General features: G+C 35.1%; 1 protein-coding gene across 1 annotated transcript in view; it reads left to right on the forward strand.

Annotated features, from left to right (window-relative positions):
* The window catches only part of NUP133 (nucleoporin 133), a 28,737-nt gene extending 14,012 nt beyond the window's left edge, over positions 1-14,725 (forward strand). Inside the window, exons 13-26 of the mRNA XM_039332866.1 lie at positions 693-856; positions 2,853-2,947; positions 3,027-3,251; positions 3,525-3,647; positions 4,538-4,637; positions 5,559-5,801; positions 6,779-6,912; positions 7,098-7,256; positions 8,132-8,267; positions 8,397-8,515; positions 10,025-10,105; positions 11,562-11,626; positions 14,122-14,210; positions 14,508-14,725. Of these exons, the coding sequence (XP_039188800.1) occupies positions 693-856; positions 2,853-2,947; positions 3,027-3,251; positions 3,525-3,647; positions 4,538-4,637; positions 5,559-5,801; positions 6,779-6,912; positions 7,098-7,256; positions 8,132-8,267; positions 8,397-8,515; positions 10,025-10,105; positions 11,562-11,626; positions 14,122-14,210; positions 14,508-14,644 (1,870 nt within the window). The 3' untranslated portion in view covers positions 14,645-14,725. The remainder of the gene's footprint in view (positions 1-692; positions 857-2,852; positions 2,948-3,026; positions 3,252-3,524; positions 3,648-4,537; positions 4,638-5,558; positions 5,802-6,778; positions 6,913-7,097; positions 7,257-8,131; positions 8,268-8,396; positions 8,516-10,024; positions 10,106-11,561; positions 11,627-14,121; positions 14,211-14,507) is intronic.
* The last annotated feature ends 5,759 nt before the right edge of the window (positions 14,726-20,484 follow it).

Raw genomic sequence — 20,484 nt, forward strand, 5'->3', positions numbered from 1 at the left:
GTCAGGGTTAAACTGCTGAGAAGCAGGTGAGGCAGGTGAGGACATATAGCTATTCCAATTCTCAGGGGCTCCCACTTGCAGAATAGACAAAAGACATTTGCATTTTTGTAGCAGCCCCTTGCTTTCAGTGTAGCCACTAATTTTTCCTTTCTGTAGTTTTTAAAAGTTTATTTTTAAACTATTGCTATACATTTTGACTTACTTTTGGCTTAGTCATCAGTTTGGAGTCTGCCTTCTACCCGTCTTAAACTGAACATGGACATGTTCTAATAGGAATAGGCACCTATTCTGATCTTGATGAATAAAATGGGGAAGATCACATCACCGAGAAGTTTTCTATTCATGCATTTGTATTTGTCATTCTGGATTACATTTTGAATGTGGTCTTTATAAAGCTCTCAACAAGCGTTCTACATGTGAAAGAATTCATAAACAACAAAGATAGTTTGCACAACAGTTTCTTGTGGTTTGATAGCAATATGATATTTGGGATGTAGAATTTTCTTGTGCAGCAAATGTAGTAGTCCTTTAGATGACATTACCAACAATTTCAACTGAGGGCTTCAAAATATCCCATTGCTTTTCATTAATGCAGTATATAAAATGGGAAGCTCAATATTATCACCATTATGTTACCCTAGTTAATATTTCATTTTAGTGATTGGCTTACAGTGCCTTTTTGTTCATTGCAGGAAGGATGTGAAGGGTGCAAATGCCACAATTGCTGAGCTTTTTCCCCAGCAAGCAGATTTAGGTCCTGATGCTGATCTTGATAGAGCCGTAACACAAGTCAGTGAAGAATTAATAGATGATTATCCCACATCTGATCCACGGTGGGCTGAATCTGTACCTGAAGGTATGGATTCTTGCATATAAAAAGCAGAACAATCCATGTTTTTGTTTATATTGGATTAAGTATACTTCAAGGGTAGCCCTTCACAAGGTGCATTGCAATGTTATTGTGGATATGCATGGAACAGCTGTTTGCTGATAGTCTGCGTCTGAATTGAAGCACATGTGGTAAATATTTTGGTCTATGGATGAACTAGAATAAGGATGTTGCACGCAGAAATGGTTTGGGATGAAAAGAAGACTAGGGCAGCCATTGAAATTAATACCAGGGTGGGGTGGAGTGCACAACTAGCAATCCCACTCTCCATGCTGTATGTCCTACGATGGCAGCCCAGCTATCCCCAATTTTCCCAGCTTCTTTAACTCTTCAGCTAGCCCAATGTTCCAGTGCAGGATATCCAACCAGCCTGCCCACTTTCTGATCTTCCTTGCATCTTTTCTTTCTTTAGCTTCCACTATTGTTGTCCCACCATGGTATATGCCATTGCAGGTCTTCGACTCTCCCATTTCATATCTTTCCTGTCCCTTCTTTCTTCTGGAATTGGTGCTGGAGAGTATTGGCCACATTCTGGAATTCACTTCAGGCCACAGGAAAATGCAGCAGGCTTGCCCTGCATCCCACATAACCTAGTGTTGTCTATATGCATCAGAAAGCTTTGGAATATTCCTTTATGTTGAGGACCAGAATGGAAACTTCACAGGCAAAAAATAAGAGTATTGGGAAGAAAAAGAAATGTTTTCTTCCTACGTCAGTTATGTACATACGGTCACATTCTGTGGAAGGTTTTATATTTCTTTTCCCCATTTTGAATCTACAGCAGAGAATACTGAGTACTAGAATTTTAGGTAGCCTCTTTTATTTTTGCCTTGGATGATTGGGAATTCCTTTGTATTGCAGAAGATGCCAAGGAATTCTTCTACAACACTATTCTCCCACTGGGACCGTTTTGGTGTATTTAAATATAAATCCAAAAGTATAGCCAATCCTGTTTATTTATTTTTGTCTGAAATGAATGTAGAGTGCATTGTGAAGCATGACCAACATTCTCTTGTACCTGTTCAAGAGGGAGGGATGAAGGAAAGGACATTGGGAAGGTACAAGGACGAGCCATGTAGGAGAAAGGGAGGGAAAGCATTGGGAAGATTGTTGGCAGGATATGTTATGGGGGGAATGCTGGTGGCTAGTGAAATAAGGAAGGTGTTGGGAAATTTGGGAGCGAACAGGCCTATAGATATGCCATATTGAAGAAAGAAGATGAGAGGACATATCTGGGTTGTTTACTCACCCTGTACATATTTTTGTATCTTCTAAATCATCCAAATGTACCTAGTTTATTTTCGGCCAAGCATTGACTGATCCAATGAGTGTAATGAAATTTCTGAAACCTGATGGTTTGTTCCACGTTCAAAACTGTAGTTGTTTAGTTGCATACTCACCCTGACCAAACATGTATTTTTCAGACATAATACATGATGGGAAGAAATAGGCAAAGACCTCTAAAATAGAGCTAAACTCAGAAAATCTGCATCCTGTGAATTCCTCTATTTAAAAAAATTGTTATATCATCCAATATAGTTTGAACACAAATACAGTATATTCAAAATGACAGATTTTTTTCAACTTCCTGGAGTAGACATCTTTATTGATCTTGATATGAAACTGCAGCTGAGCTTAATCCAAAGGAAAGAAATGTGGTGTTGTTAGATTCCCTTTATATAATACTGGTAAAAATATGCAAAAATCCAATAGGGCAGGTATGTCAAACTCACAACGTCATGTAACGTTGCACAATCTATCGCGACTTTTTCTCCATTGCCGGGAGTGGGGTGGGCACGGTTTTGGCGTGACACATCTGGCCCGCAGGCTGGCAGTTTGACATGCCTGCAATAGGGGATAAATAGTTTGGGGGGGGGGAATGTGTACATCAAATATTTATGTTAACTGCAAAGTAAAATTACATTTTCAAAATTTAACTGTTCTTGATCATGTTTTTGTCCAGATGCAGCAAATTTTACCAACTCATCCATCATTATTCTTCACCAGCTGGATAATAAATCACAAGCACATTCTATGTACATTGATTTTCTTCGCCAAGTAAGTTCCTAATGCTATTGGATAAAAATATGGATAACAGTGTGGCAGACATTTTTATTTACAGTTATCTCTCTCTAAGGTTGATCTCTTTGGACGACTGGATTGTGTTCAAGTAAGAGGCATGCCAATGGCAACTCGATTATTACTTCGTGAACATGCAGAAAAATTAGCAGCAGCTATTGTTCTCAAGAATTATCATTACAGATTGCCAGATCTCGTGACTTCTGCAATACAGATTGCTTTGAACAAAAGGGACGATGACATTCCTTCAGGTCTAACACCTGCTGATGTTTTTTTCAGAGAGGTAAGAATTATCTGATATCTAGAAATACATGATTTTCTGCATGAATAGACCTCAAATATATGAGGAGTCTAAAAGCATCTTAGTTATAATCCAAATGGCTTGAAACAAAGACAAAAAGTTAATAGAAGGCAGTCATGCCTTGATAATGAAAATTGAATGCAGAGATAAAATATGCTATATCTGCAAGACTGCCTACTCCGGTGTGATTTAAAAAAAATACAACCCAATATCTTCAATAAATGGAGTACCAGTGTGACTCTCTTTTGTTTTCAGGTTTCTCAAGTAGACACTATTTTTGAATGCTTACTGGAAAAGGAAAAACAAGTCTTGAAGGATACGTCGGTTCAGTCTGAGGAATGGGGTGAAATAGTTGTTGATGTAAACAATATCATAAAGGTATGATATCTATGTTAATAATTGTGACAGAAATCTGCAAAGTTGATTATAACTAATGTTGCATAAGCAGATTTCTACCCATCAGTGTGACTTAACATTTTTTTACATCTCTCTGTATTTCTGTACATATGTTCTGAAGGACTCTATGTTTCTGTGGAGCACATTTATGGAACGTGCAAGATAGTAAAGTGGAGTGAAGTTGGGCGGACTCTCACCAGTAGCATCCTGATGTCCACTTGTTTATATTACCCAGAAATCAAGCACATTTTAGATTTACTAAAGTCAGAAAAAATATTTTAGATCTTGTGATTTGAGTAGAACAAATAACTGTATGATGAAATTTCTTGAACTGACATTGGAGGAATTTTAAACTGCTTAATCCACTATTGAATTTAAATGTGGTTAAATAATTAAAAGCAGGAATTTGATCAGTCCATTAAAAGTCAATTGAACTGTGATTTGCTTTGTTGTTGTTTTTTTGTTATACAGGTATATCATAAAAGTCATAGTATTAGTTCAAAGAGCAATGTATTTTACACACCAAGCATCTTGATGAAGAGAATACATAGTTTCTACCAGAAACCTTGCAATCACATGATGTGCCTGGAGATAATTTCATAGTTGGAAAGTTATCACCAAGAATCTCTTATGTCAAGTTTCCAAATTGTTTAATTTATGGGAAATTAACATAATGATTGGACCAAATGATTTTGGGCCAAAGATGATATGAACACAAATCTTTATTTTTTTTCCCTAAACTATCTGATTTTATTTACACACACACACACACACACACACACACACACACACACATTATCCATTTTAAAAACCTGGCATATTCCATAAAATAATTTTGACAATATTTATTTTCTTTCCCGTTTTTTGTGAAGGATATGCTAAAAGCTGCTATCCAAGATCGCCTATCAAAAATTCCTTTATATAAAATAAGAGATCCTACTAAAGTTGAACCTGAGAATGTACCTTGGACAGGTGAGAAAAATTAAAAAGACATTTGTGATGTTCTGCTGCTAGTTTATAATGTGGTATTAGTTTTATCAGTCTTATACATACCTGGTGTTATATTAACCTTTTAACAATTCCCGCCATTTTGTGTATTTAATCTGATAGAGGGAGCTGTGTGTTTCTGATACCTGACAGTTTTCCTATGGATAAAACTAACAGTTTATAAAAAATGTGAATTGTTTTCATTTCTTAATTCCACCTCTTGAAGTTTAAGGTTGACATATTAATTTACGTAGCAGCAGTCTGATTCATGAGTTGGGAATAATGCAGTTATTCATATACTCTAACTTAAGCACTTATTTGGTGGAGCAAAGGTATACTATGATGCTAATATTTGTACTGTCATGCAGTCATTTGTACAAGAAACCTAAGGGAAGAAACCTAGAAGAGCCAATTTGGTCTAGTGGTCAGGATAGAAATCAGAAAATTGTGAATTCTAGTCCTACCTTAGGCCTGAGAACCAAATGGGTGACCTTGAGTCACTCACTCTCTCAGCCTAACCCACCTCACAGGATAGTTGCTGTGGGGAAAAGAAGAAGAGGAAGGAGTATTATGTTTACTGCCTTGAGTTACTTACAAAATAATAAAGGCAGGATAAAAATCTAAATAAACAAACCTTGTTTGAATGGGTACAGGAGCATAAGTGGATCATTTTGAGTTCTAGAAATTTTTCTTTTCTTTTATGAGTACAGCTTTTTCTGGTTGTTTTATGCCCATTCTTCTTCTCCTTGTCTGTCTGTTGTTCTACTGAAAAATGCTGCTTTGCTTTACAAGCAATGAATTCATTCACGTATTTATTTCCATTTTACTTGCAACTTATCTATGTACATCGGTGGTAAAATTTCAACTAGCAGAAATGTCAATAAAATGTTTTGTGGTCTTCTTAAGCATCTATCGGTGTGCGAACAACAATAGTGCAGCAACATGAAATCATTCTGAAGAAGGTTTATCCACAAGCTAATAGTAAGCTTCGTAGCACAGTGACAGAACAGCTGGTGGCACTGCTGGATTGCTTTCTGGATGGCTATGTTTCGCAGCTTAAATCTGTGGATCGGCCTGAGCATCAGGAACGTTATAACAGTCTGCTTGTAGAATACGAACAGAAAAGAACGGAATTATTGTTACCATTACGTAAGTGCTGATGTTTTTGTACAAGCTGATGTTTAAATCCCTAATAATAGTTTGCAATATGAAATAAAAAATGGTAAGGCATAAAAGACAGAGTGATAAGAAGAACAGAATCTCTTTACGTTTATAGTGCCATATGAAAATCTGGCATAGGAAACTAAAGCAAATACTCCCAAGGTGTTACTCTCTTTTCAGTTATTGTATGTTTATTCTAAAGTTGAAGTTGTTTTTTTCTTTAAAAAAAGAGATAATGGGCAAAAATATTTACAAGAATTATTATCTATTATAATTTTGCATTCAGTCACAATTATCAGATGGTCTAATTTTTTAGTTAGGGCAGAGGAGCATAACTTTTTTCAGATAGATGGTTATTTACAGTGATATATCAGGAACTGCTTTATGCAAAATAGGCAAAAACTGCATTTGATTTGATTTAAATTTAATCAGATGTGACTTTATGAAGCCCAGCAGATGGCAGTATGTATTTGACTTTGGCCTATCTCAAAAAGCTATGCAGCCTAAGATCTGCTTAATCATTTAAATTTGAATATTTATTAATTACCCACTTTGCTTACTGTCAATCTGTTGTATATGGATAGAATATTATAATAATAGCAATCTTGGCTTTTTCATGTCTTATTTTGATTCAGGTTCAGTATTTTGAGACTGGTTACAGTTTTAGTTGTTGCTATGCTTATACAACTGCCAGAATCATATTATATTAAAAGATCAACCATATAAATTTGTTAAATAAGTAAAGAGAGATAAAAGCCAAAACTGGCTATAGAAAGAAAAGATACTATCTGTCTACTTAGAGGCAATGTAATGTCCACATATCTGATAGATGCCTCATGCATAAACTGTATTATGAAGAAAATCTTTTTTTTAATTTGACAATTAATACTGTCTTATCTACAAGTGATTACAGGATAGACATGTATGATTTGTTGTGTTTTGTGTTTTTGTTGATTTTTGTGCAGTTGTTCTCAAACAATATCAGCAAGCTGCTGCTCTTGCAGAGAAATATTGTGACTTTGATATTTTGGTACAACTATGTGAACAGACTGATAATCAAAGCAGATTACAACGCTATATGACCCAGTTTGCTGATCAGGTGAGGTATTAAAATTTTACCATAGTGAAGTTTTGTCATTTAAGTCAGTGGTGCTTATTAGGAGCTAAGCTGTAAAAAAAAAAGAAATTAGTGTTTTACACTTTTAAAGATCTATATTCCTGTTTCATAAGAAGACCATACTTTGCAAAGCCCAATCGTTTTGCATATGTAATTTTATTTTTTAGAATTTTTCAGATTTTCTGTTTCGTTGGTATTTGGAAAAAGGAAAAAGAGGAAAACTGTTGTCACAGCCAGTCGCTCAGCATGGCCAGTTGGCTAGCTTCTTACAAGCTCATGAACATCTCAGTTGGCTACATGACATCAATAGTAATGACATGGATAAGGTATCTTTATTTAATGATGTTTCTGTAAATTGGGGGGAGAGGTTGCATTTAGGAGGAGAAAGTTTCTTTCATGAGAAGAAAAAAAAGTCCAGAGCTCTGCTTGCGTAGATTCACTGGATCTTTACATACAGCTTCAATTTTTACAATATTCTTTGTTGCCAAAATTTATTACAAATCAGAGCACCAAAATTCAGTTCAAAACTTTTCTTCAGTAATAGTACCATGGTGTAGAAGAAGTTTTGGTTTGAATTATATAACTCAAATTATAACCCAAAAGTAATAAATAAGTTTTCCAAACAAAAGTACTTAACAGAGCACTTTTATACAACTATTTTTCCCTTGAATTTACTTGGTTAACTTGTTTTAACTACTAAATCAAACTGGCTCTCTTTTAATGTGTTCTTCATTCTTATTATGAAACTGGTATTTTAAATATTATGATGTCTCTTCTCATTTGTGCAGAAGTTTAGTATGTCAATAATATATTTTATAGTAGTTCTTGTCTTGATGGTTTTTCCATTTTCAGTGACTATTTTAATTTTAAAAATCCTTATATTCTTATCCTTACTTTTTTTATGTTGTTCCCAAATAATTACAGGACAGGATGAGGATTTTCCTCATGATCTCAGAATTTGAATATATAGTTATGTACTAGTAATTTCAAGTACAACTGGTTTGGGAAATCTGCATCAATATTTTTAAATAACTTTGCAATTTAGGTCTCTGTATCTATAAACATTCTTGAAGCGGAGATGAGCACTGGCCCCTAAAGTCAGACACAACTGGACAGTGGAAATTTTTCCCCCTTACCTTTTTGGTTCTTCCATGACTTTACGTTTTCAAAGCTTTATCTAATTGGAACTATTTTGGTCTAGGCTTACAGAACACTCCAGAATTTAGCAAATACAGAAACAAGATACTTTGCAAAGAAGAAAACTCTTCTTGGATTAAGTAAACTATCTCTGCTCACTTCCGATATCTCTGCTGTGATGCTTAATGAGAAAATTGAAGGTATTTTTTAAGCTAAACTTTAAAACTATGCCACACTTACATAGAGAAACCCTTTATGCTGATCCTCATTGAAATGGTTCTGTTGCCACTATCATCAGTAATGATCCTTTCTTCTTCCATATATGCAAGAAATTGTTGAACAAGAATGTTTTTTACTACATCAAGAAACCCTTCCTGAACAGTTGTTGGCAGAGAAAAAGATGACTCTCAATGAAATGCCGGTTTTAAGTGCTCCACAGCTCATTGAGGTATTTACTGTATTTTTAATTAAGGGGATTTTTGTATTTATCCAAAGAGAATTCCATTTTTTGAAAGAAAGCATCAACATTAACCCGTGTTAACATTGTAATATATTTTTCTAAAGAATTATATATTATTCTAAAATGCTGAGAACTGAAATCCATTTAAAAAGAATTTGTGTTGAAGCTAGTATGAAACTTGCTCTGAAATTGTGACTTCAAAGCCCAAATAGTAACGTAATGTATCAGTGTCTTATGTATAGTGCATGATGAATAGTATCATTGACTTGAATATTGTGCACTTGTTTGGAAATTGGCCATGCCACGTTGTTACTTACTTACTTGCAGTTGTGTCTGCTTGCCTTGTATCAAAGCAGTTCAGCTTAGTAAGGTTCCACTATGTCTTAAATATGAAAACCTCAAATTTTCATTAGTCAGAATGACCCATAAGTTGTGTAGCTGCAGTACACAGCACGTTCATAAAACCATCAATGTATTTAGAGTAATAGCCCAAGACTGTATGAACATTTGAATGTTTCTTTCCCCATCACATGCACATGCACACAAAAACTTGGTGCTATCTATAGCGTGTGATTCAAAATATAAAGCATCTTGTGGGTGGATAAATCTTGTTACTCTCCAGGTTTATCACAAAAAATTCTGTGTCGCTACTACTTCCACAGTATTATATATAATATCTTCAAGTTATCCAAAATTGCAAGTAATTTTATAATTGCAAGTTACAACAGAAGAAAGCTGTTTATCAGTATCATTAAATGATGATTTGAAGATTCAAGTACAGATAGTCTTCGAATTACAGCCACAATTGAGCCCAAAATTTCTATTGTTAAGTGAGACGTTTATTAATTTTATGAGCTTTCTTGCCACAGTTGATAAGTGAAACACTGCAGTTGATTAGGTAGTAACACAGTTGTTAAGTGAATCTGGCTTCCCCATTGACTTTGCTTGTCAGAAGGTCACAAAAATTGACCACATGACCACAGGACACTACAACCGTCAGAAATATGAGTCAGTAGCCAAGTGTCTGAATTTTGATCACATGCCCATGGAGTTGCTGCAAAAGTTGTAAGTGTGAAAACAGTCATAAATCACTTTTTTCAGTGTTGTTGTAATTTCAAGCGGTCACTAAATGAACTGTTGTAAATCAAGGACTATCTGTACTGGCAATTTTTCTGAGATAGATAGCTGTGCTTTTCTGTGTTTGTTCCATTCACTTACATGCAAACAATTGATGATTTAATTGAACTTGAGTGTCATGTTAATATTTATAAGACTCATAACCAGGTGCCCAGATTTACCTTGGTGAAATAGGCATCCATATGAATTGAATAAGTTATCATTTATCAATCTTACACACAATGGCTGTAACATGGAAAGTATATCTAAAGGTTTATCCCATGGAATTGAGGCATATTTCAGTGAAAAGTAGTTAAAATACAGGGAGATCCCCCCTCCCACAGCAAGTTCTAATTTTTGTGTTCATTCTTTCAACAATAGCTATACATATGTGATGAGAACAGGAAAGCTAATGAGTATGACTTCAAGAAGGCACTGGATCTGCTGGAATATATTGATCAGGTATGAAATTTAATGAGAGTTTGTTGTGTGATACTGATTTTCAGTGAATGTGTATACACAATTATACAAATTCTTTATGACAGCTGATAGAATACTACTAAGTGTTATTCTAAGGACCCAGCTTGGGAAGGTATTGTTAGTAGCAGTATTAGCATTATCCACAACATTATGAATTTCTGTTCCAGCCATTTATTTATTTAAAGTATTTGAGACAGTTCTTCTTTGTAAAATTTCCACAGTGGTTTACAGAGATATTTTTAAAAATACAAAATAAACTTTTGTAAAATAATGATGATAAAAGATTAAGAAAGATTAATATAAAAGATACTGAACACACCAATTTAGGATATGATTTATTCCGGAGGGTAAATTATTTCACAGGATAGTTGCCATCTCATTAAAGATATATTGATGACTGTACTGGCTCTAAACATATTGTCTCTATTTGCCTCAATACATATGCATATTTTATTCCCAAATACTGATAAAAATGTGCATTGTCCATGGAGAAAAAAAAATAGAATGCAATCTTTCCTCTGCATAAGGAACTCTATTTTCACTGCTCAACTCAGGAAGATGACATTGTTTTTTCATGTATTAGACGTATATTCCACCTTTTCTTCACATGTTCAAATTAGCCCTCCTACAATTTTTCTTTGCAACAACTTCCTTTGAGGTAGATTGGATTAACCCAAGAGTGACCCCAAATCACCAGTTTTGCTACTGGGGCTAAGGTAGACTAGAATCAGAGTGTGTTGTGTCCTGATCTGATACTTAATCAGCACATCATGCTCTCACACTGATGTACCAGAAAAAAGGCTTAATCTCACGTGATAAACACATACATACATAACTGCTCAAGTAATCAAACTGCACTGTACAGACAAGTTCTGCAGAGCCATACAGAGAATCGGGATGCCGTATCCTGCCTGTATGTGAGAGGATGCATTGTAAATGGCCATTGCTGAATTAACTGTATGAAGCATGGCAAGGGATAGTATTGCATTTCACCCACAACCTAAAGTCAAGAATTTAATCAAGTCTGTTCATCTCTGAGAAAAAAGTCTTTTCTTAAAATCCAACTATTCTTTACCATTCTGGTTCCTGTAGAACACTAAGAGTAGCTACATATTGCACAAGCTTCTGTGCTTCCAGTCCCTGGCTAACTTGCCATTTCACTGTCTACCTGCCATATTATTCAGATTTATAAAGATAGCATTGCCCCTACCCTGGGTGACACCCATAATGCTGTTGTGTAGCTATCCCTTGCTTTTCTTATATTGCTTCATAGTTTCTTAAGCCTACAATTTTCTGAAATACATTCTTTAAAACACATCATTATTTTGTTACCTTATTTTGCTAGCATAAGTATTCAACCAAATATGCTTATAATATATAATTTCCTTCCTGAAATTAAAAATGTAATTTAACATTATTTCTTTTTTTTTAAATCGAGGCCGAGCAAGTGGACATAAATTATCTTAAACTTAAAATACTTTGTAAAGCTCTCCTCAGAGATGGGTAGGTAAAAGCAGTTTTAATGTGTTTAATGTATTGTTTACAACATTTGTATCCATGATACAGGCAAAACAGTTTCTAGAGTAGCTTCCACAAAATCAACAGCAAATGCAATAATCTCTGTTTTCTGGACTTCATTTTCAAAAGATTTGGAGATAAGGAGCAATGGAAAACAGATAGATCTGGACATCAGTTCTTACAAGTATAATACAAAGTGCTGAATGCAAGCAGTTCCTGAAAGGATGGAGACAAATTAGGTTTAAGTTTTCCAGAAGAATTCATGAATTGGCTCTGCTTTCCATCTCTCCTTCCACTTTTGAGGGCATCATTGATTTCAGTTAATATTTTTTGGGGAGTAGCCTTTCAATCTCTTCCAGTTTCTAACATCAAACTGAATACTTAGGTAGAACATTCCAAAATCAGGGCACCACTGTCAAGAAGAGATTTCCTTTATGGAAAGGGCAAGTTGATAGAATAGTAGGTGTTCTTTGGACAAGTGAAAGGCTATGCAAGATTATATGTTTGATAATCCTTAAACTATTGGAAGGGCTAGAATTATCTCATTAGAAACGGGGGATTCACTAAAAGTGTAGCAGTTTCAATGAGGGTATGCCTAGCTTCTCAACCTAGCTCTTAACCATTATACCAGTGTTTCCCAAACTTGACAATTTTAAGGCATGTGGACTTCAACTCCCAGAATTCCACAGCCAGCGTTGCTGGCTGTGGAATTCTGGGAGTTGAAGTCCTCATGCCTTAAAATTGTCAAGTTTGGGAAACACTGCATTATACCATTGTGTCCTTTGTATACATTCTTTGTACATTCATACAGCTAAATGTTTACTTAAAATTTGCCTTTCTATCTGAAGATCCATCAATCCAGATAATAAAATCTGCTCCCTTCCCCTTCTGAAAAGCTACTCACCTTTCTGAACTACTCATGTTTAGTTTCCAAGTTTTGAAGGAGTAGATGAATGGATGATAAAAAGACTCAGCACTGTGCTTCAGACTGAATAAAAAGCAATAACAATGACTGCCCTCAAAATTTTGAGGGATTGTGTAAAATACTTATTCCAAACAAATATATTGACAGAATTCCATGGTTTGTGGTTCAGGAACAATTTGGGGAGGTTGTTTAAAGAATCCTTTCATTCATTAGAACTTATTTTAAATAAATTCATATTTATGTCCAGACTTAATCTCTAACCATGTTAGGTATTGATCCTCAATTAGATGCCACCATTTCCGTTTATTCAGTTGTTGATCTTTTAAAATAAATAGCTATACAAAATTATCTTTATTGAGATGTCCTCCTCATTATCAAGGCATCTTCAAATTTCTGAATCAGATACCTCAAACTACCTGCCCTGTAGGGATGTGTGTACATTTTTAATGCCACTCTACTCTATAACTATATATGGCAATATAATTGTTGGATAGTACCCAAGGCTTGTGGGAAACACACAGTGATTTCCTAACAAGGTAAAGATTTTTTGTTCCTCATTCATTCTGTTCACTATTTCACTTTCAGGAGAAGTAAATAGCTATGTAGGAGGATATTATGGAAGAATGTGTTTCCCTTTGCCCAGAATTCCTAGTTTAATGCAGAGTAAAGTCAGCCACATTAAACATTATAATAAATGAATTAACAAGGAAAAAAACTTTTTTAAAAAATGCATTAAAATATATTACTGAAATAGAGGCCTCTTTCTTGCTAGAGACTTTAATTGATTCTGGATTCAAATTCAGAATTTCAGCATTCTTTTGCTTTAGCATCCAGCAAAGCTACCTTCTCATAGGGAAAGTCTAGGCAATAGGACCAGTTAAACTGTCAGTGACAGAATGTATACCTGGAGCATGAACTAAACTTCCTAGTCACAATAGTATAATGCAGCAACACAGACATACTAAATAATTTGGCATTAAAAAGCTGATTATTTCAATTGTAGATCAATGATGATGATGATGATGATGATGAAGAAGAAAAGAGTATTGCTTTTTTTCCTGCCAACTCTATATTAGAGAGATTGGTCCTGTTCTAACTTTTCCATCCATATGTTTCGCTAAGTCATTATTTCTAATGAAATATATGAATGGTGAATTCATATTGCCTAAGTAGTTTTCCACCTGCCTTTGTAGTCTGCTCCAGCCTTCTGTACAAATTGGGGGGAGGCTTCACTAAGGCTAAGAAAACTCGGTAGAAGTTTTCTACAAGCAGTTCTTGTAGAAGAATCAAGTTGCATAGTTCCAAATCTTTTTAAAAACTTTTTAAACTTTTTTCCTTAAATTATTCAGTTTAATCTTTTTATATTTTAATACTGCATTGAAAAACAGAAATGTAATGGTTGCTGGAATTTGAAGAAAATAATAAAGGATGCAAATGAAAATGAGAAATATAAACGTAGGAAAAAACAGTTCAGTGGAAATTTAGATTAATACATTGCATGTTATTAGTCTTTAAAATATATTTGTTTGGGTTCTTTTACATTTTAACATTATAGCTGGTCCAGTTCAGAAGGCAAAGATGATCCAATTGAAGCATCTAAAGACAGTATATTTGTGAAAATACTACAAAAGCTGATAAAAGAAGGTATATTTTATTGAAATATATTCAGAAACATAATTTCAATCTCTTGCTTAAGCATTGTCATGCAAATATTAGTTATATATCAAAGTTATAGAATATGACAGCCATGAATTTAGTACAGTATATCGCTGGCCAAATTAAAGGCAACAGAAATGAGATATATAGCTTTAATATGCAATGTAACTATAATGTTAAGAGGGAAAAATCATTATTCCTGTTTAAATAAGTTATGCTGAAATTAAGTATAGAGTTCCATATTGCCCAAACATCTATAATATCTAACAGCTATTTCTATTGTAGGAGTTCAACTTGCCGACTATTTGCCTGATGTGAAAGATTTGATGCAGTCAGATGAACTTGGACATTTAAAGTACAATCCTTACTTTGAATTTGTTCTGAAAGCAAATTATGAATTGTATGTTAGAGATCAGGCATGAGAAATTTTAAATGTTAGTAAGCCAGCTTCTTTTTTATATTGTGCATTGTTTTTGCAATAAAGTCTCAATTCTAACCAATAATATGTCTAATCACAATGATTAAAAACTGAAGCCCAGTCAAAAAAGGTTAAGTTCTCATTATACAAAAAAGAAAGTTGAACAAAACATTAAAAAGTCTATAAACAGTAAGTTTATAACAAATTCTATAAACAGTATGTTTCTAAACAATAATCCAACTTCTTACCTGTGCTGCTGTTTTGTAGTGAATATAATTGTTCATGCAATGTGAGAAATGTTGACTTTTCATCGTATAATATACACTCAAATTCTTAAATATATAAATGACTGAATTCAAGTGCTCACCATGTAATGAAGTTCTATTACAATCTAAGTAATGACACGAAGGCTAGAAAGTTGTTCTGCAAGTGCTTCTCCTGGAAATCTCTCTTCTCTACTTGATATTAGCTTGGTTTTGGTAGCTTACAATCCACAACATTTTACCATGCTAATGCATAAAGAACAGAGGGAGTAATATAAATCAACTTTGTTCTTTAATCTGACAAATATCACGGAATTGTCCCTACAGCCTGCTCAACATGTACAGAGTAACTGCAAAACCAATTTGCATCGACTTACTTTTTTATGTCTTGGCTAAATGCCTCTAGAATTTGATCCAACAGCTGAGAAGGTCATAAGTTAACTCAGTTGAGGAGAATCCTATGTCCAGTTTTAAAAGTACAGCTATCATTCCATGGCTTCTTTTCTTGCTGTCCTAATAGAGCTCTAAGAAAGGAAGAGCTGAATACATATGAAAGAATATACTTACCTCGAAATGTTCAAACCAATATAGATACTGTACAGTATATTATCCCTACTGGAAGATTAAACAGAATGTCCAAAGTATGTTGGGATTTTCAAAATATGCAATTGCAAAAGGAACATGCAACCTCAAGTTACTAATACAAAGTTAAACCATTGAAACCTATTTAATGAAATAAAGCTGACAAAAGATCAAATTTTTATTCTGCTTTCTCGATTAAAAAGCAGTGGAAAGTGCTCTGGTCTGATTAAAGTCCACCTGGAGCTTTTCATTTCAGTCCAAACTGTTTTGATATATAAAGTGCTACGTAATCTGAATTTTCTAGAAACTCTCGACGTTAACATTTCCCCAAAAGATAAAACAGGAAGAGGAATAGGGGATGATGTATTTATGGAATGTATTTGTGATGATATATTTTTAAGAAGAGACTGGACAGCCATTTGTCTGAAATGGTATAGGGTTTCCTACCTGAGCAGAGGGTTGGACTAGATGACCTCCAATGTCCCTTCCAACATTGTTATTAATGCAGACTCTGGGAAATTATTTCACTTAATGAGTAGCTTCTAGAGCAGTGGTTCTCAACCTGTGGGTCGGGACCCCATTTGGGGTCGAACGACCATTTCACGGGGGTCGCCAAACAACACAGTCCGCCATTTTTTCCCCCTTTTCCTTAGCTGTGCTACTCCCTTTTATTCTATTGGCTTTTGAAAGCCAATAGAATAGACTCTCTTGAATAGAGTCTAATTCTATTGGCTTTCAAAAACCAGTAGGAATTGTCCAAGCTGTCTCTGCCCTACTGAGCCCACCAAAAGTCCCATTCTGCAAACGGTGCTGCACCAATTGAGTAGTCCTCGACTTACACCGGTTGAGTAGTCTTCGACTTAAGACCGGTTGGGGGTCGCGGCATTAAAAAGGTTGAGAACCACTGTTCTAGAGTGATAGAGATACAGGTATATGTACAGATGTCTACAACTGGCAATTTCATTCCAAAATAGTCTTATTTTTATACTTAAAAATTATATATTAAATTGCATAGTTGTCACGTATTTCTAATATTAAACAATGGAGTGTATTGAACTGGGGATTAGTATTAGATGTTAAATTGATCACACAATATAAATGGAATTATTCATTTATTTATTAAATTTATATGTCACCCATTTCACTGTTGAGTGACTCTGAATAATGAAGTTTTAATTTATACATTCTTCTATATATATGGTTAACACTCGTGGTTCTATTTTGTGTTGGTATATCTGCATGCAATGGAATTCAGTGTTTTCAGCCACACACCATATTTCTCAGTTCAAGTTAAGCCTCTCTGTCTACTAATAGAACTACAAAGTACAGAAATGAGTAGCCAGATGATCTTATATATAAAAAAAAATACAAATGCGTTTTGGTTTCAGTAGATGTATTAGTTTTGCTGGAAGCACTGGATTGGTTTAATGGGAAAAAATGGGTCAATTGAATGCATTCATGGAATATCTTGCAATAATTGCTGTCAATGCCTTTCATTGGAAAGTTGTTGCCTCACATCAGTGTTTCCCAAACTTGACAATTTTAAGGCATGTGGACTTCAACTCCCAGAATTCCACAGCCAGCGTTGCTGGCTGTGGAATTCTGGGAGTTGAAGTCCTCATGCCTTAAAATTGTCAAGTTTGGGAAACACTGCCTCACATGATTGTTAGGAAAAACAGGAGGAATCAGCACTAGTAAGCATCACATTAAGTTCCCAAATGAAAGGTGGCATATAAATAAATAAAATATATGCATATTAATTCCTCAGCAGTTTTTTAAACTTACAAAAGAGGCAGCATTTGTAACAAATCACAGTGTGTTGTTAACACTTCTGTCACTATTCAGCTCCACTGCAATGAGAAAGAGAATTTCTACTGTATTTTTCAATTAATGAAAACTCTGGGTGGCAAGACTCATTTCACTCCTAATTTAATAAGCACATTCATTAATTTAAAAGGGAGTGTTTCAGTATCTATGTGACACCTATAAAGCCATAGTATGGTTTTGAATAGACAAAGGTGTAAAGTTGTTACTTCTGTTGGCAGAGACTTGAGAAATTACAGCAATTTCTCCTATGGGGATGAGCTTTGCACTTACCCTTCTCTAATTGCTTGAACCTCATTGGATTCGCCTCTGTTAATACTGGCTAAATCTGTTTTGCAGTCGTAAGTCCTTCAGCCATAATTCCCAACTATGTTTATAGAGCAAATAACTGTTGCTTGCAGTAATCAGGAAAAAAGTTAATGTAAAAGTTTATACCAATGACATGGATGGTTATAAAATAATTTGCAATAAGCACAATACTATACAATAAGTACAATACAATTACATGTCTGCTTAACTTCAGGAAATTATAGATGTTAGTGATTTATTTTATACAATTTACCATCCACATAGTCCTTAATGAGAATGTAAATTATAAGGTGTAAATTGTCTATCATTAGCAATAAGGAGTTTAATTTTACAAATTAATTTGATGTACATTTACTCTTTAGTTTTGCAGTAGTACTAATTCGATATGCTTAAAATGCTAGGTTTCACAGGATGCCTTTCAAGAGGAATATGACATTATACGCTCAATGTTTGGTTTTCCATCCACTTAAACTTATTTTAATATGAATGTGATAACTTATTGTTGAGAACCAGCTTTCCTTTCACTTTAGCATTACCTGTTCATATCTAGATGCTTGTTCCCATTCTAAAAATGTTGGAATGGAGGTCCTTTGGTTTGCTGAGCTTTTAGAGCAGTGGTTCTCAACCTTTTTAATGCCCCGACCCCCAACCGGTCGTAAGTCGAGGACTACCCAACTGGTGCAGCACCGTTTGCAGAATGGGACTTTTGGCGGGCTCAGCAGGGCAGAGACAGCCTGGACAATTCCTATTGGCTTTTGAAAGCCAATAGAATTAGACTCTATTCAAGAGAGTCTATTCTGTTGGCTTTCAAAAGCCAATAGAATAATAGGGAGTAGCACAGCTAAGGAAAAGGGGGGGAAATGGTGGACTGCATTGTTTGGCGACCCGTGAAATGGTCGTTCGACTCCAAATGGGGTCCCGACCCACAGGTTGAGAACCACTGTTTTAAAGCATTTAAATAGATAATATATATTTAATCAGACAATCCATTACATCACTAGTCCTTTATGTACATTTTAGTTTGGGTTACCTCAAAGTCCTGTATAATTTTTTTTTTATCCACAGCGAGAATTAATCCATTAAAACAAAAAGGGCTTCAGGGTGATTCGCTCTCCAAAAGATGTCCCAGAACACACAAATACAGGACATTACAGTGTCTTTGGGCAACTGAATCATTTCCTGGGATTGTATGCAGCTGCTTTAAGGAATTGTAGACTGGTGCTATGTTTGTGCCCTTTGACATACTAAAGCACCTTTTCCAATAGAATCCATGCTACATAATGCAAACAGATAGATTTATTACACCTTTGCTAGTATCAATCAATAAACACAGACTTCTAATTCTACTGCATCATACTTGAAAGAACTTTTTAGTTTGAGATTATGTTACTCAAAGACAGATTGTAATACTGCTATTATGTTGCAGCCTCTTCAATAGCATGGAGTACATAACCAGTACAGTATTCCATGTTTTTGAAAATAGCATGAACGTGCTGGGACAACATTTCATGACACCTCAAAGCAGAAGTGTTCAGTAAGAGCTAAATTACAAATTACAGCTTGTTCATTTCTAGCTAATGCTGGGTATGCATATGTGTCTGCATAAATTAATACAGAATTTTGTTTAGACCAGCCTATAAGATTGCTGAAAATGTTTGTTACATTTTCTGCAAATATGTTAATTTTCTTTTAGAAATGCATTGTTTTTTTCCAACTAGAGTCATAGGATGAAGGATTAAAAGGAATATTTATTTATTATCCTGCCTTTATTATTTTTATAAATAACTCAAGGTGGTGAACATATCCAACATACTGTCCTCCTCCTATTTTCCCCAGAACAACCCTGTGAGGTGAATTGGGCTAAGAGAATAACTGACTCTAAGTCACCTAGCTGGCTTTCATGATAAAACAGGACTTGTATTCATATTTGCTTTCTAGCTTGGTGCCTTAACCACCACACCAAATTAGCTCTCTTAGGTCTCTCTGAGACATCATCTAGTGTCCGATCTCCTGTCCAGTACACAGACGGTGCATGTTGCCGAGAATGCCAAGACTACAGCTCCCAGAATTCCCAGTCAACATGATTGGGAATCCTGGGAATTGCAGTCCAAATATTTCCGGCAAGTACCAAGGTAGAGGTTTTCCAAGGGTTTTGTTTTCATCTCATCTTCTCCATAATTGGCTGTTGTCATTGCCCATCCAAAAGGGGACTTTTACTTCCACCTTTCCTCCAATCCCAAAACTGCCACTAACCTCCTCCATGACCATAACTAGACGTGAATTGCTTTAGATTTTTTTTTCTTTTAAAGTCAGCTTACCCATGTGGTATAAATAGCATGAAGTACGGCGAACTCATGGTGTATGGTAACTCTTGATGTGGTTGGCAGCCAGCCAGGGCTTTCGGTATTTATCATCCTCTATATATAAAACTGATTTTGCACAGCATTTTAAAGCACATTTAACATGTTCCTTTATAGTGGTTGGCAGCCCAGCCAAAATCCTACACTTCTACTCATACAAATAATACTTCATAAATGCTGCTCCATGTACTCCGATCTTGACCGCTCCTTTAACAGACAACTGTTCTGAGAACTGGTGTTTTTGGCCAGAAGCCACAGACCTCGATGAATATTCCTCCTCAACCATGATTGCCCAGGGCAAGCACGTTCATGTTATAAAAATATTGTACATAATAAAAGTAATGTTTTATTTAAAAAACACTTTGTAAATAGGGCACAATAGAATGTTCAGAACTGTGATGGTAATCTAACTGTAACATACTTAATCCGCTTTTGGCCCGTTTGAATCACCTGGGTTATGAATCTTGTAAAATGTTGGCCAGTGTTGTCAACCTGATCCTTAATGC

Source organism: Crotalus tigris, unplaced genomic scaffold, assembly GCF_016545835.1.
Source record: "Crotalus tigris isolate CLP2741 ecotype Arizona unplaced genomic scaffold, ASM1654583v1 scf7180000024467.898045, whole genome shotgun sequence".
Classification (NCBI taxonomy): Eukaryota; Metazoa; Chordata; class Lepidosauria; order Squamata; family Viperidae; genus Crotalus; species Crotalus tigris.